A 16,799-nucleotide genomic window follows, 5' to 3' on the forward strand; every position below is an offset into this window, starting at 1 on the left:
GGCCCCCCATCCTGCCTCCTCCGCCCTCTTCCCACGTGGGACTCACCTGGAATGTGACACTTCCAGTGCCAGGAACTGCTAATCGGCCCATTATCGCCTCCATTGTGCTGCAGCTGAGGCCAAGGAAGGAGCAGAGAATGTGCCCGCAGGTGGCTTAATCTGTCCCCGGCCCTATTGTTCTGCCCTGCCACAAACCCGTGCCATTTTGTTAGCAAAAGGAGAGTGCCAGCAGCAGGGGGACTTACAGAGGCAGTACAGGTCTCTAGGACGGCCAGGAGCAATAGTCAGATCTTGACGGGGTGGAAGCTCCTCGGGAAGGCGGCCGCCGCCGTCCCTGGACAGCTTTCTTCAAAAAGCTTAGGTTGTCGGCCGAGGAGCCTGGTAGCTTTGGTTTTTTCTTAGGATTTTTCTGGGATAGCTACTGTGGGAAGGCAGCTGTCTCGTTGAACCTTGCAAAAGCATCTCAGCATGTACTTCAGAGGGGGAAGGCAGCTGAGTAATTCAGAAGAGCCAGCTGCCCTCAGCGATTCTCTGCCAAACCTGGACACCACGTCTCGCAGAGCCCAGGAGATAACTGGGGGGGGTAATACAAGTACATTTCTCTCCTTTTTAACTTTATCACTAAACCCACTCACATCTCAGACTCTGGCAGAGAACGTAATAAAGGCCTCGCCGTTCACACCTCCCCGTTCTCAGGCCGCGCCCGGCTTCCCATCCCCCACCCAATCAGCCGGGGCAGCTCTCGGACCGCACCGGGGCTGTTCCGAGGAGGGCTCTCGATAAAAGGGCCCTCAGGGCTCAGCCTGGCAGTCGTCGCCCGCTGCTCGTCCCGCTGCCATGGCCTGCTCTGCCCCTGCCGCCTCGCCCTTCTGGGACATGCTGGCGCTGCTGGCCCGGGAGCCGGGCATGGAGTGGCTGGAGCCGAGACTGGCCGGGCACGGAGTCGCCATCCCGCCTCGCAGCCGGGAAGCGCCGAGGAGCGGTAAGTGCGGGCCGGGGCCGGGGGCACCGCACCGGGCAGCGCCTCGATTCTCCTCGGGTTCTTGTGTGAGGCTGGAGGGTTCGGAGGGATGGGTTGGGAGACTTCTCCCTCCCGGGCTGGGAAATGATGCTGCCTACTGGAGGGAGTGGGCTGTGGGACCTTTGTTGTTACTTCTGAAGCCATCCCTTAGTTTAAAAATTGCTTTCTATTTGTCTTTCCCATTACCACTCCGCAACCCTGTAAATTCACGGGGTGTTACCGCATCCAGTGCCTGAAATGGGCCTGATATGTTGCTTTTTTCTTATTTGAAAAATATCTCCGGTGCTCCTGTGCGAGAGCTGCCTATCAGACAAACTCACAGCGTTATCTGGAGGTGTGATGCGCTCAGGAGCGCTGGAGTCTTTATTGCCGTTTAAACAGTATGCTTATGTCTCTTGTCATCCTGTGCTAATGTGGATCTTCTCTTGCAGGAGGCGAGATCAGTTATCAGCAGAAGCATTCCTTGGGATCTTGGCCTCTGAAGACTTTGTCGTTGTTGGAGCACTCAGGGGACAGTAGGCTTTGGCAAGCCTACCTCGAAGGACTGAAGAAATTCCTTGTCTTCAGGGAAAGCGCGGGAATGCCTGCAGCCTGGCCAATTCCAGTGGAACAAATTAGAGGGTTTTTGGCTGTGGAATCTAATTATTCTTCCTCGAAGACACTCATATACGTGGCAGCACTTTCTTATTTATCAAAATTGACTGGTAACGCTGATCCTCTGGAAGATCCTATGACCTGTTGCATGGTGACAGGGTTGAAACGTCGAGCGGGTATCCTGAGGGATAAATACTTGCCTGTAACAATTGAGATGTTGCGGTCTCTCTTAGGAGTCCTGGAGTCTGCATGCATAACTCACTATGAATGCTTATTGTTTCGCGCATTATTTACTGTGGCTTTTTTTGGGGCACTTCGAATAAGAGAGATTGTGGCCAAGCACCGTGATGTCCTGCAGCCTGAGCTGCTGTACCTGAGCGATCTCCAGCTGATGGAGAGGAAGGCGCTGCTTTTCCTGCCTTATTCTCCCGTGGATCACGAGAGGCATGTCATCAGCCTGGCGGTGTCCGGAGAGCCGTGGGTGTGCCCGGTGCTGGCCCTGCGGAGCTACCTGGCAGTCCGTGCCCGGCAGGAGGGGCCGCTCTTCGTGCGCTCGGACTCGCGGCCCGTGACCAGGCGGGAGTTCCGGGCGGTGCTCGGGCGTGCCCTGTGCCTGCTGGGGCTGTCCCCGGAGCACTACGGCCCGCACTCCTTCTGGCTGGGCACTGCCCTCACCGCGGCGCGCTGCGGATACCCCTGGGAAGATGTCACTCGCCTGGCAAGGTGGCCCTGCGTGATCCCAGGGAGATTCCTGTCGAGGAGACCAACGGGAGAATAGAGGCTAAGGAATCATCTTCTTTATGTAGAGTCAAATTTAGCTGTATAGTTTATAGCTTTTGACAGGAATTTAGTGTTAATGCCTAAAATTAATTTTCTACCTCACAGTGGGGTGATCTTAAATTAACACAGAACTTGTTTGTTCTGTCTGTGTTTTAAGGTGGGGGGAATGTTAAACCCTTGTGCATGAACTGCATTTTTATCTTGTATAGTATCTTTATTATCTTGAGATAATAAATATTGCCTTTTTAAAAACAGTTTCTGCCTACTAGTACTATTGTTGGTATTTACTCAGAAATCATAATCTTGGCTTTGAGAGCAAAGAATGACAAACTGAGTTTTCTCAGTTTGTCATTCTTTGCTCTCAAAGGAAAAGGGAGCTTTTAAGGTACTAGTTCTAAAGAGGAAGCTGCTAAATAGTATTGTATTTTGGCCTACCTCTACACGTTTTGACACTAACATTTCACTAAGGTCAAAAGGAAAGTATAAGCTACATTATTAGCCAAATAACAGACACCAAAGGATGATCTTCTTAAAATGTTGATCATCATAAAATGTTCAAAATGATACCTTTTGCTGTTGAAATGGATGATAGTAACTTTTCACCAAACTCTGCCTCTGAAAAGATTTAATCTTCTAGACTCAATTCCCTGTGAGCATAATTAGCTTAATCAGTATTTTAAATAACAAAAATAGCACATGGTTCACCTAACAGTTAATGATTTCCTTAGGATGCGGTACATGCTGGCCTTAATTTGACCTGCTTTTTTTCTGAATTTTAAGTTACTTTTTTAAATTGAGTTTTCAACCATAACCATAAAGTACAATGGCTTGAACTTGAAGTACAATTTCTTATTTTGGTGTTAATAGCATTTGTAGCACTTTGATAGCCTCTGGGGGAAAATATTTTTCATCCTATGGCTGGATGGGGACAGGAGTTGGTGAGTCAGACAATCCCTTGTCTGAGAACTGTGGTGAGCAAGCCTTTTAGATCACCCTTATTCCTATCACTGCTTCCATCCTGTATTATGATTATAGCTCAACAGGGTGGTTTTGTATTTTGCTCTGCACTACACCCTTCTCTAACAAAATTATGGGGAACAGAAAGATGGTAGCTGGCTGAAATTGAATGCTGACTTCATCTCCATGTGGGTGATCAGCCCTGATTTCTGACACTTTTTGGTTTTAGTTGAAATACAACCTGTCCATGCAGGGCAGCCCCTCCATCTCTGCTCTGCACTGGGTGTTGGGCTCGCTGTGGGAGTTACCTACAGCACAACGACACTCCTATGGTTGTGCTGATATCAGAGACAGCAGCTGAAAGCTATCTTTTTCACTTCTTTCCTTTGTTCACCTGAACAAAGGTGCACAGTAATTTCCATTTCTGTGCATGAAATCTTCAGTGTAAGTAGAGCTAAGCAAATACAGCATCTTCCCAGGAATTATTCTGAGGTGCCCAGCGGCTGCTGCTGCTGCTCTTTAGGCTGAGCAAGTACCCAGAACACACCTGCCTAAGGAAGTGCTTTGTGCTGCGTGGAAGCTTTGGGTTTTTGCTGTCCCCTGTGTATGTGATGTGTCTGCTCGCTGGCTGGTGCTCCATCTGGGCAGGCTGGTTTCTGGCACTGTCTGTTCACCTTGCTGTGAAAGGTCTGTGTGTTGGCCTTGTGTTGCACGGCTTTAGTCGTGGTGGGAGGGGGGACTGCAGGGGTGGCTCTGCAGAAGAGGTAAAAGGGGCTGCCCCATTCATACTTTTGTTACTCCCAGTACCCAAATATTTTTTAACAGCCTGACAATTTAACTAACTGCTAGGACTCTTCCATTTAATTGATTTCAGCAATAAATTGTGTTTCCCAAATGGGGATACAGGAAAGATTTTTGCAAGCATTTTAGGGGTACGAATAGTTGTCCTAGCAGACAGCAATGGCTGTATTAATGCTTGCACCTTTAATATAGGTGCTATAATGAAAGCTTTTAGGTAAGTCTGTCTTCTGGGGAACCTGGTATTTGGCAAACAAATGTCATGATGATTGCTCAGGAATACTGGGAAAATGGATGTCTGCCTTATCTGTAATTTCTATGTCTCTGATACACGAAGCAGAAAAGAGCATTATCTTTGCTCTTATTTCTGCCTACATTTTATACCTACAGCCACAGTTTTGATCTTATACCATTCCCAAGTGGAAGTAAAACCTCAGAAGCAGCACCTCCTGCCCCTCCTCCTCCACTGACCTGGGTGTCTGCAGTTGTTCCTTTCGCATATTCTCACCCTTCTCTTGCCACACTTACATCTGCACAATAACTTTCTTTCTTCCTCCTTAGATATGTTATCGCAGAGTCACTGCCACCATTCCTAACTGGCCCAGGCTTGGCCAGCAGCACGGCTGTCCTGGAGCCATCTGGCATTGGCTCTGCCTGACACAGGGGAAGCTTCTGGCAGCTTCTCACAGAAGCTACAGCTTTAACCCCCTGCTACTAAACCTGGCCATGCAAACCCAACACACTAGTTCTTTTCATTTAGCAGTTCTAAAGTATAGAAAAAGAATAGGCAATAAGAAGGGTATTTACTTCAAGGTGTAAAGTAGGGAACTATTTCAACTCACATTTTTCCCTACCATGTCAATTAATGGTTTCATGCATTTTTGTCATGTGCAAGATGAAAAGCTAAGTGTACTGACTCTAGGAAAAGCTGAAAAACCCTTTGTCTTAGGTTGCAATGCAAGATGTAACCAAAAGTATTCCATCACCATCAGTTAAAACCAGGTAGAGCAGTGTTCTTTATCTCTTCCATGACCCATAACTCCAGGATTATATTGTTTTCTTCATTTCAACCCATAACAAATGTATTGAAATGAAGTTTCTTAACTAAGCCACTGTGCTTACAGATACTTCAGAAAAGGGATGCTGTCTTCAGCTGAAATGGTGGTGCTTTGTTCCCGAGATACAGATGACTCTCTTGTGCCAGAATGAGTGCAGCTGCAGAGTTTGAATAAATCAGCAGGTTTACTACAATGTTTTGCTCGAGAGGAAATATTTTTGCTTAAACCACAGCATAATGTAGGTTGTTCATGCTAGGACATTTTAAAGAATGTCAGTGCCCATGTACCACAAGATGTTTCAGTAGCTAAACCCATGGTTTATCAAAAGTTTTTTTCCCTCAGAGATGAGTAGCTGCTGCTTGGTTTGTCCCACAGGGAGGTTTGTTTGGGCCTAAATGCATTGTGGTAATTTAGAGTTGTGTCCTCCCCTATGCAGTAGTGCCATATTTTGTGTTGCAAGGTGGATGTGAGTTCACCAGGAAAGCATATGTTTTCAGGAAATTCTAAACTCTCTATGCAGGTACTCATGCTGGTCATGATGAGTTTTGGTAGTGTTTTAAAGGGGTGTTCCTATCAACCTCTAAATTTTGGAGAGAGTGAAACTTCAGTTTTGAATTAGTGTCTAAACTGTTGCTTTTCAGTCTCACCTCTTCAGACATCAGTTTAATGTCTGGGGTTCTTTGCGATACACATACAAGCTGGGACACCTAGAGCTGTCCTCAGCCTGCAATGGGAGCTGGGAGACTTCCTTCTGCTCCAAAAGCTGAGGTAGTGTGCTGCCTTCCATGGCTCAAGAGTGACCATCAGGAGGAAGATGTTCAGCACATTTCTGGCTGAAAAAATTCAACCTAGAATTTTTTCTCTAATTCAGCTTGCTTTGGAGCATCAGGCTGCCTGTCAGAGCAAACTTGTGATTTGTGTCTAAGCCCAGAGGTAGCATTTGTGTAGAGCTCAAATTCTGCAATTGGCCTTTCAAAGGCATGTTCCAGGCTGGAAATTATCTCAATGAGAAAGAGCTGTGTATAAAATAGCTTTATGATACCTAAAATTATAAACTATCTTTGTCCTTAACCCTGCCAGATACTGATGGGCAAAATACTAATGAGCTTGTAAGCATTGTGCTGGAAAAGGGGTAACGTGCTGCATATTAGATCACATTAAGTAATACCAGATTTCTAGGTGCAGAAAGTTTCTCTTCAGGGGCTGGGAGGTGGTTGGCAGAACTCCCTGTGTAAGTGCATTAAAAAAATTATATTCAGAAAACCCTAGAACTGTAACATGCAAATGAGGATTTCCCATCTCTGGAAAATGTGGCTAATATTCTTCATTATCTCATGAGCTAGAATTGTGAACTCTCCTAATGTATTTCCTATCTTCTGTGTGTACAGCAGGGTGGAAGAAAATATGAATGAGTGTGTTGGTTTCGGGTGGTAGGGGATTTTTAGAGAGAGGAAGGAGGAGGCAGTAGGTGGGTGAGAAAAAATGAGGTGGAGAGAAACAAGTTGCATCTAAATGAAGAGCTGTGTGCTCTCAGCTGTTGTTACCCGTGCTGTTAAGAGCAGTTAGTCTAAGGAGAGAAGTCTGACTCTGAACAGTTAGTGTGCTGCTTGACCCTATCACAAGATAATATTCAGTAGCAAATGCTGTGAAGAAAGGGAATGCAACAGCTTCTGTGGGGAAAAATTGGCAGGAAGGCAAGTAGCAGACTGTGAGACATTTCTTACAAACTGTGCTTAGAAACCAATCTGTTCTTCTTTATTGTTCTCTGATGGAGGGATGGATTATAAATGGTACAGACGGCCTTAGGTCTGTGATAGTACAGTATCTGCAGCTTTTCCAGTTGAAGGCTGAAAACTCTTAATGGTTTTTATGCAAAAAAGGGTAAGAATCCATTAAAAATTCTGAAAATGTACATGTAAAAACCTTAGGCTCAAGAGCAAATTATTATTTTGTGCAGGAGAAGAAGGATTGAAAGAACAAAATTCTAAATATGTTTTTACACTTCTTACCTACATTGCTTATAGTTTGGCTAAGATAAATATCTAACTTTGGAAGTTTTAATATGAGAGAGATCTCTCTTATGTCATCTCTACTTCAGTCTGTCCTATTTATATTTTTGATGATGTCTATAAAATAGCATACGTGTGTCTAGAAGCATAAAAAGTTAAATGTGTTATGTGAGTGGTGCACAAGCTCAGTGCACCAATGAATGGTCCGTAACACTGAGTTAAAGCTCTGTTAATAGCCCAGACTCATTCCCACTGAGTCCGATGCTGGAACAGAGCAGGCGGGAGCGGGCTTGGCTGCTGTGCCGTGTGCCTCGGTCTCTCCGCACGGGCAGAGGCTTGGTGCCGGCTCCCGGCATGGCACGGCTGGAATTCCCTGCCCTGGAACCCCCGGGCCGGCCAAGCCCTGCCCAGAGGGATGTCCGGGAAGAGCCCGGATCCAGCCACCGAACGGTTTGGTTCCTTCTGCTCATCTTTCTCTTTAAAAGAACGTCCTGGCTCACCGTGGCTTACATCAAATGTGAGGCAAAGGATCCGCGAAGGTGACGGAAGCAGGCGGAGACGCGATGCGATTTTTGGGTGATCGGTAGGCTGGGTGACAGGGCCATCTGCTGGCACAGGGACTGCGACGGCATCCCGGGAGCTCTGCTGGGAACGGCTCTCCTTCTGGGAGGGGTTGTGGCTCCATTCTAACCTCCAACACCCGTCACTCCTCTGAAATTATCCTTGTAAGCGGCTTCGTATCTTGTATTGCCTTCTGATTTGGTAGCAGAGCTTTTTACCGTAAAGAAAGACAGCTCTCTAACTATGAATTTAAGCTTCATTAAAAGTTAAAAGGGATGTTTGATCTGGGAATAGTATTGCCTTAGATCACGCTAAAACTTAAAAACTATGTTCTGAGGAAGTGTGGGTTTGTAGTAGAATCTCTCAGATCAACGAGAAATTAATGTGAATGCTCGGCATTCATACAAAATATATACATTAGGGATATTTTGTTTAAAAATACAAATCAGACATAAAGACAGATGGTCTGTCATACTAACACTTAAATTTCTTGTGTCTTCAATACTGAAAAGGCTTTGGGAGGTGCTTTAGTTTACTTTTGCAAGCACTGTGCAATCAATGCAGCATCTCAAATGTAACAAATGTGTCTGATATACATGTGTGCTCATGTTTACCTGTCTGTATGTTTAATTAAAGTACATCAGTCCACACTGCTTGACCTGTGTGTATTGCTGGTGTAACAGGTCACACGGTTGTCTCAAGCCTGTGGCAGAGCGAGGCTGTCCTGGTTCCAGTAGTGTTTATAGCAACTCTCTTGAAGCAGTACTCCTCATCACCCTTGTGATTACAGTAAGAGATGTTATGCAGTAGCTCCTTGCTGACAGAATGGCAATTTATTGTAGACTAAAATTATCCCCTGAGAATGCACTTCTCTGGCTGTATCCAAAAATCTTTCGTCTTCTGTCCACAGTATTTGTTATCTCTAGCATCACATACCTTCATCCCACAGAGAATGCAAGTTATTACATACTGCCAAGGGGCTATTCTGACCTTTTTGACTTCTAAACAGTTTTCTAGTTTTTTACTCCTTTGACAGTTCTTCAAATTAAATGACAGAGATGGATTCCATTACAGGAGCTTTGACCAAAATTATTTATTGCTTACCTAGTAAACCTGGCCATAGATGTAATTGATTTATAAATCCCACAAAAGCACAAACATTAGCCAGTGACTGCTTGTAGTGCTGCTGTGTAGAAATTATGTGTATGGAGGGATAACTTTTCTTCTGGCCAAAAGACTGTGCAAGAGTAAAACAGCAATATTTTATGACCTCTGTGGATCAGGACTATTCTGGACCAATTTTTTTCCTGGTAGCTCATTCTATATTTTCACTTTCTCTTTTAGTGACTGTTTTCTGTTTTCTGTTCTAAAAGGATGGCAGAATGGACTGCAGTATATCATGAAGGATGGATTGGACTGCAGAGAGGAGGAAGCAATCTCCCCTCGTCTGAGAAACTTGGAAGAAAATGTCTGTGGTACTAGGAAGATAACCTGACAACATGAGTAATATAGACAGAGCTGTTGAAGTTCTGACCATCAGGGTGAGATGGAAGGCCAGGTAAGGTATTGTTTCATATTCACATTTTTCTCCTGAAACTCTTTTGGCTAAATGTAAGTGTGGTCCAGTAACTAATTTTTTTTTTTTTTGGTCAAGTTCACCTGTGAAAAATTGTACTGTATAAGGGAAACGGCATTTTACCTGCAAAGTCCAGTTTTACTCCTGATTCACTGTGCTGAGTACTGGTCTCCAACTTGTCTAGACCTGCTAAAGTTCTTGTTTGCACAGATATATTGGGCTACTGCAAATATTAAATGTGTTTTCTGACCTTGGTGCAACTGCCTCTCTTCCATGTGGCAACACTTTGCTAATGAAAACCTTGTTTTATCAGCATGGGAGTGGCCGTGGGTATTGGTTTTTTTTCTGTGTGACATTGGATGTGTGATGTACAGTGTTACTATTCCTATTAAAGTACTGAGTCAGATCACTTTCTTGTGAAGGTCCACAAGTTCCATAGAACTGGTTCTGAGCGGGATATTGCAGAACATAAGTGCAGTAAAACAAAGCCCTCCAAAGAACTGTAAAAGGATTTGTCATAAATGGGACGAAATCTTGCATTTGTAGTCCAATTGCAATGGAATACAGTTTTTGCACTGATACCCAATCTGTCGGTTTTCTGTCTCAGCCCTGGCTGGGGAGCAGCAGCGCTCGGGTTACTCGGGGAGGGAGGGCTCGGCAGGGACAGAGCCCACGGTGGCTGCAGGGCTCCGACAGCTGCGAGGGACAACGAGCTGCTTCCAGAACCGCACCCGTGTGCCCGCACCTGGATGCTGCTGGAAGGATTTACTTCCTTGGGTAATTTTGGACACTTCTGTGCCTTTGGGTGAACAGTTTTGTTTAAGGTCCAGAAACGAAGATGAGGAGCCTCTCCTCCTTTTACGTCTCTCTGTGGTTGCTGTGCACAGCAGTGATACTCAAAGGTGAGAATACAGCTTGCTAGGTAAATGTTGCACTAAAGTTTATCTCATTCACATAGGATCTTGTGACCTGATCTACCCTACGTGGCTGAGCCCCAGAAGTGTTTGATCTGTTTAGTTTAACCCTGTGTTTGATGCATAGGCAAAACGATCATGTAAGACCAGAATTGCAGGGATCTTCGGGAAGTTTTGATTTGTTGGGATGTCTTTTTAGTCAGGAAGATTTGCTTTGAACTCCTAATTAGCCTGGGAAGTAGGTGTGAATCACCAGAGAAGTACTCCAAGCCCTTGTCCCCTGCGAACCGCCGCCTGGCACTTGCCGGAGCCTTGCAGGAGCGCTGAAGCGATAACGACCCGCACAATTGGCCATTTGCAGGAGCAGCGGGTGCTCCGGCCAGGCCGGACTGCCCCCAGAACAGAGGGCAGGAAGGTGGGCACAAAGCGGGTGAGCCCCCATCACCGGAGATCAGCGGGACAAATTAACCCTTGTTTGGCAACAAGCTGGACTTTGAACCAGATAAAGGAGAACACCGATAAAAAGCAGGGATAATACTTCTTATCATGTATGGTGATATAGCTCCTCTCCATTATCTGCTCTCATCCTTTCTTTCTTTTTCTTTCTTCTGTATTTTCTTAAGTGTAATCTCTATGTTTTCATATTGTTTCATTTCTATAGCTAATAACTGATACGACTATGTACCTCTTTCCCATTGCTGGAATTGAGGAAACTTTTAAAATTTTTTTGGTGACTTTAGTCAGGGCTTTGCTCGCCTTTGCCCGGGGGAGGGGAATTGAAGTTATTCTTCAAAAGACTGTTCACCGGGTAAGGTCTGATGGGGTTAACAGCCGGGGAGTAGCCAGAAGGTACCCGGGAAATAAAGGAACATTAACGGGCGTTACTGCCCCGGAGACACCTGGTCTGGGAAAAGGTTGATAAGAGAACCAAGGAATGAGAGCCGAATTAGTATCGGAGGTGAAGGGATCAATAACTAATCAAAGATTGAACTCTAAGGACGGTGTAATTTAAAACGAGTGAACGTGAATTTCTTTGGGGTTTTTATGTGTAAATAAGTGAAAAGTCTGGTAAAGAACCAGACTTTTCCATGTAGGATGGAATGATTTTCACTGCACAGCCCGGGCATGTGTGGATGAAATAATTTCCATTGCATGTCCTGCTCAGAATAACATCCTGCCCAGAATAAAGGATGTTATTCTGAGCAAGACATGATAATAATAATAAATAAATAATGTCTAATTCTCCAGCATGGAAAAGACTGAGTTGGAGAGTTTCTGTTTTCCCTGTAGTTTCAGTGGCAGCGTTGCATCAAATTGCTCTAAAATAAGCCTGCCATACATAAATATGTGCATTTATACACAACCAGTGGTTCAGTGTTGTTTCACTCTTGCCCATCCCAAGGGATCTATTATGAAGAACCTCAGTTACCCCACCTTCAGGGGTGGCTTGTAACAGAGTGGTTCTGTTGTCCTTGCCCTTTGCTTGCAGAAATTTGTGTATCTATGTAAAGAGGCTACCTAGAGAAACTGTGATGTACAAAACAGTATGAAACAGCAAAAGCATAATTTCAAACCTCAAGTTTCAGTCAATTATCTTTAGTATCTAAGTTTGAATAGCAAGCAGCATCTCCAAATACATGGTTTGGAAAAGATGTTGGTGCACAGATGTATTCACACATTAAGCAATTGCCAACTTGTGAAGAAAAGCAGCTCAGACATTTTACAGGTGGTAGTTTAAAAAGAAAAAGACTAAATTCTGGAATTAGCAGGAATCTTACCAGTTCTTCATTTGGGGACATACCAAAAGCCATTAGCCTGCAAGTAAGTGTAATTTCAGACCTTGCTGACTGTAAGTCAGTAATATCTGCCTGGGAGAGAAATTTGTAAAATAAAAGTAATTATATTTACTTTCAAAAATGTAAGGAATGCTGTATACACTATCTTTCAGTGGGTGTGAAAAGCTCAAGTTAGCTATTCACTTGCTCCAGCTGAGACCTGTTTTTATTTGAATAACTCAATCAGGTATTCTTCTGTATCTAAACTAATGATATTCTACCATATATGAATGATAAATATTGTTAGAGCAAATACTGCTTGAAGCAGGAGAAAGAAGGTATATTCTGATGCTGCTCAGTGCTTAATCTCATGTACTGAACAAGTCCATGTTTTATAGCTGTAGAATCAGCCAAAGGGAAATATGCTCACATGCTGTTTAATGAACTGTTTGAAGACTACTCCAATGCTCTGAGACCAGTGGAAGACACAGATAAAGTACTGAATGTCACCCTTCAGATCACGTTGTCCCAAATTAAAGACATGGTGAGTGAAAGTAGAGTTCTGTTTTTCTAAAAATACGCAGGACTATACTAGCTGTAAGCCTTTTGTTTGGAGTAGGAAAAGCATCCTTCAGTTTGTTGTGACAACTTCAGGAATGCTGCCTCAGGGGCAGGGGACAGGGGGTGGCCTGAGGGCTTGGGGGTGTGTTGTGTTCTCCAGATTTTGTACATTCTTCTCTGGTTGCATCACTTAAGGCTTCCATTATAAGTCTGGAAACCTGGAGCTACTGAATTTTTAAGACTTCTTTTGTAGTTAGGTGTTGGTATCACACCCTCCAGGCAACTTTTGCTGAGTTTTAAATACAGCAAATGCTTTTTCTAAGCTGCATAAAATCTCTAAAATTAGCCATCAGAAATTTTTATAAATATGGGGTTTTTTTAAGATACACTTTTAAGGCAAAAGAAAATGTGTCTGGAAGGAGAAGGAAAGATTATTTTTGTGACTTCTGAATTATAATTTCAAGGCCTCGCCAAGCTCTCAAAGAATTTCTGAGCCTGGATCTGTTTGCTATTTACTATTCTGAAGCTTGCAAAAAGAAATTAGGATGAACTGGGAGGATTAGATACTGTGATTAAAACTAGGGAGGGTGCTGAGAGGTGAAGTTTTGCACAAGTGGAAGTCCAGACCAGTGATTTTCCTGTACAGTGTATGGGCCTAGATGCCTGTCTGAGAATTATTTTGTGTCCTGTTAGTATTCTGGCCTGTTTTGAGCACTACATCACAAATGCTGTCTGCGTCTAAGATGTGATTTTGTCACCTTCAGCTAGAAATATCTCTACATTTTTATGCAGGATGAAAGAAACCAAATTTTGTCAGCTTACTTGTGGATTCGACAGAGCTGGTATGATGCATACCTCAGATGGGACAAGGATAAATACGACGGGTTGGATTCCATCAGGATTCCAAGCAATTTGGTTTGGAGACCGGATATTGTCCTATATAACAAGTGAGTGTGGCTAGAGAAAATCAGCTTGCATATTTGAGGGAGGGAGGGGGTTGAAGGAGGAACTGGCCTACAGAGTCTGAACTTTCATCTCTACCTTACCTTAGCAAGGGGTATGTTTGTTGTCTTAACATTTGTTGTTGATAATCTAAATATTTTGCAATAAAGCTATAGACAAGATCTGAAAATTATGCTACACAGCAAAGCTTTTCTGAATTTCTCTGCACTGGGAATTGAATACCCTGGCTGTCTGAGGTTCTTTCTGCTGAGGCTCCTGAGAACTCTGGAAGATTGCCCACAAAAAGATGATACATAAAGGCTGCACTCCCTGTCTGCTCTCCCAGGCCAATACTGACCTGCAGACTGTTTTCATCCTTTAATGGACTCTTATCCTACTGCCTTCTGTTTGAGGTCAAGTTTGAAGGAACTATGGCCAGCAAATGCAACATAACTCAGCTGCACTGATGTTTGGCATTCATGGGCATTGTAAATGATGGTTATTAGTAAGTTCCTACTAAAATGCAGTGTAAATATGATTTCAGGAACATGCTCTTAATGGTGTGAAAGGAGGGTCTTCTCCATTGCCTACCTTCTCTGGCTCTCACCCTTAGGTTTTTGTCTGTCAATCCTGATTGCCATTTTTCTGTCTTTTAGGGCTGATGATGACTTTTCAGAACCAGTAAATACTAATGTAGTGCTGAGGTATGATGGAAAAATCACTTGGGATGCACCTGCTATCACAAAGAGCTCTTGTGTGGTGGATGTGTCATATTTTCCTTTTGACAGCCAGCAGTGCAACCTTACCTTTGGGTCCTGGACCTATAATGGTAATCAGGTAGACCTCATCAATTCTCTTGATAGTGGTGACCTCTCTGACTTCATAGAAGATGTGGAATGGGAGATTCATGGTATGCCAGCAGTTAAGAATGTCATCACTTATGGCTGCTGCTCTGAGCCTTATCCAGATGTGACCTTCACGCTGATTTTGAAAAGGAAGTCCTCTTTCTACATATTTAATCTGCTGCTTCCCTGCATTTTGATCTCTTTCCTGGCCCCGCTGGGATTCTATCTCCCTGCAGACTCTGGTGAGAAAGTGTCTCTGGGTGTTACAGTTCTTCTTGCTCTGACTGTGTTCCAGCTGATGGTTGCAGAGATCATGCCCCCATCTGAAAATGTACCTTTGATAGGTGAGCTTTACACACTTTGTCTTTAAGCATGACTTTATTAATAGCAGGGCTGTATGTCAGGGAATCTTCATGTAATTTGTGATTTCTGGGAAGATAAATTTGTTGCATTTTTGAAGCATAGTGAAGTACTTAAAATATGTGTGGAATCTGTATAGGTATGCTGCAGTTTTTAGAAGTTATTTTGTATTTATTTTAAATTATACATTAGCCAGCTGTTTTATATTTATTAAATATAGTTAGAGATTTCAAATGATGCTATCACATCTTGAAGTAAAGCTGGTAATTGAAAACAATTTTAGAACTAACACATGAAGTATAACCAAAAGCTATAAGCACAAGGTCAGACTGTTTCAAGATATGTTTCTGTCAGATGCAGACGGTTGGATGGCCTGACCGGCACACACACCGTTGTCTAAATATCTGACAATTGCTACATTGGATTATAGTTCCTGGGAATTCATTATGCTGAAATTTAATTTTTGTCTGGGAGTTCAGGAAAGTTCATGTGCAGTGAAAGGAACCTATCTCAGCCTGTTGTCTCTATTCCCGCGCTCTCCCTTGCCATCCATCCCAATCCCTTTGGAGCCGGGCTCACTCACACCTGTCTGTGGCACACTTGTCTGTGCTGCTGCTGTCAGCTCTGCTTGTCCTGCAGAGCTGCAGAGCAGGGCTGGGAGCTGCTTCTCCCTCAGCACAGGCCGGTTGGGTGCTCAGCTGTGTTGGGTTCAGCTGCCAAAGCAAGGGCAGAGGAGCACAGCTTGTGTTCCCTCCAGCGCTGTGCTCTGACCTGGCGCTGGCAGCACACTGGCTGTGGGTGCCAGCAAGGTCTGCCTGCTCACTGGATCTGCTGGTGTGGGCTGCATCAATAGCTCAAACCAAGTGTGGTCATCGCTGTTGTTAATACCTGAGGAAATGGGATTTCCAAGGTGCTGTGTGAAGCCACTGGCATGGGGATTTTGCAGATACTGTGAAAAGAGCAAGGCTCTTGAGAAACATTGAGTAATCAGAGGTCTTAGCTTGCAAATATTTACCATGCTAATACGGTAGTCACACACTCATCTGCTAAAGACATGCCAGTAATGAGTATGAGATTTTATTTTAATGGCTTTTATCTTTGTTTTTAAATGGTGAATCCTGATCTAAGATAATTAGGGTGATTAAAATTTTATTTCTCTTGCATTTATGCTTAGCACCTGTTATCACACTGTTGCTTCTCCTTGATTTTTTTTTTATTGGAGTAATATCTTTAATATAATTTCATTTTGTGTTCTAGGGAAGTACTACATAGCAACGATGACCATGATCACAGCTTCCACTGCATTGACAATCATTATCATGAATCTCCATCATTGTGGCTCAGAAGCAAAGCCTGTTCCACAGTGGGCCAAGGTGGTTATTTTGGACTATATGTCAAAAATCTTTTTTGTTTATGATGTGGGTGAAAATTGCACAAGTCCAAAAAGAGAGAAAGAAGAAGAATGTAGGTTAGAGGGGGATGATGGGAGTCCGAGGAGGCACAAAGAGGTAAGGAGTCCTCTTTCCACTAGGAATGATGACTGCAGTCTCAAGGAGAAACTCAGTGGAAATTGGAATAAAAGCTATGGAGTCCATGGTGAAAATGTTAATTGCTGTTCCTGTTACAAAATGCTGATTAAGAATATTGAGTATATTGCTAATTGTGTTAGAGACCATAAAGCAAACCGGGCCAAAGGAATTGAGTGGAAAAAAGTTGCAAAAGTGATGGACAGGTTTTTCATGTGGATTTTCTTTATCATGGTGTTTTTTATGAGTGTGCTGATCATTGGGAAAGCTGCTTAACTGAAAATGAATATGTTCTTTTTGTAAATCTGAATATTCCATGTTACTTTGTTTAGGAGGTGTTCAGTGATAGGGCTGCTTTTGAGATCTTTGTCTTGCATTCTGTAACAATAAACAAACTGATTCTGTAGGCTGTGACAGTGTCTTGAGACACAGCACAGCTGAGGACTTTGCTGGTGGCTGTCCTTGCCTTTCAGTATGGGTGAGCTGAGGAGGCTGCAGGATCAGCGGTTGCTGCTCCACCTT

At 43.8% G+C, this 16,799-nt stretch overlaps 1 protein-coding gene across 3 annotated transcripts; it reads left to right on the plus strand.

Moving 5' to 3' along the window:
- Positions 1-9,166: 9,166 nt before the first annotated feature.
- CHRNA9 (cholinergic receptor nicotinic alpha 9 subunit) lies at positions 9,167-16,553 on the plus strand. Of its 3 annotated transcripts, XM_064712176.1 has the most exons (6): positions 9,167-9,336; positions 12,442-12,587; positions 13,397-13,551; positions 14,203-14,250; positions 14,410-14,735; positions 16,009-16,553. In XM_064712176.1, the coding sequence occupies exons 2-6, from the start codon at positions 12,474-12,476 to the stop codon at positions 16,551-16,553; spliced, it is 1,188 nt and encodes a 395-aa protein (XP_064568246.1). In that variant the 5' UTR covers positions 9,167-9,336; positions 12,442-12,473. The 3 variants fall into 3 exon arrangements, with proteins under 3 accessions (XP_064568246.1, XP_064568244.1, XP_064568245.1); XM_064712174.1 differs by having other exon boundaries at positions 14,203-14,735; XM_064712175.1 differs by lacking the exon at positions 9,167-9,336 and adding an exon at positions 10,546-10,683 and having other exon boundaries at positions 14,203-14,735.
- The last annotated feature ends 246 nt before the right edge of the window (positions 16,554-16,799 follow it).

The sequence above is a fragment of the Zonotrichia leucophrys genome, chromosome 4 (assembly GCF_028769735.1).
Source record: "Zonotrichia leucophrys gambelii isolate GWCS_2022_RI chromosome 4, RI_Zleu_2.0, whole genome shotgun sequence".
NCBI lineage: Eukaryota > Metazoa > Chordata > Aves > Passeriformes > Passerellidae > Zonotrichia > Zonotrichia leucophrys.

Coding starts and splice junctions, on each gene's coding strand:
- CHRNA9 (XM_064712174.1), top strand. CDS start 12,474: ATGCTGTTTAATGAACTGTTTGAAGACTACTCCAATGCTCTGAGACCA. Junction 13,552..14,202: donor GATATTGTCCTATATAACAA/GTGAGTGTGGCT, acceptor TCTGTCTTTTAG/GGCTGATGATGACTTTTCAG. Junction 14,736..16,008: donor TGAAAATGTACCTTTGATAG/GTGAGCTTTACA, acceptor TTTGTGTTCTAG/GGAAGTACTACATAGCAACG.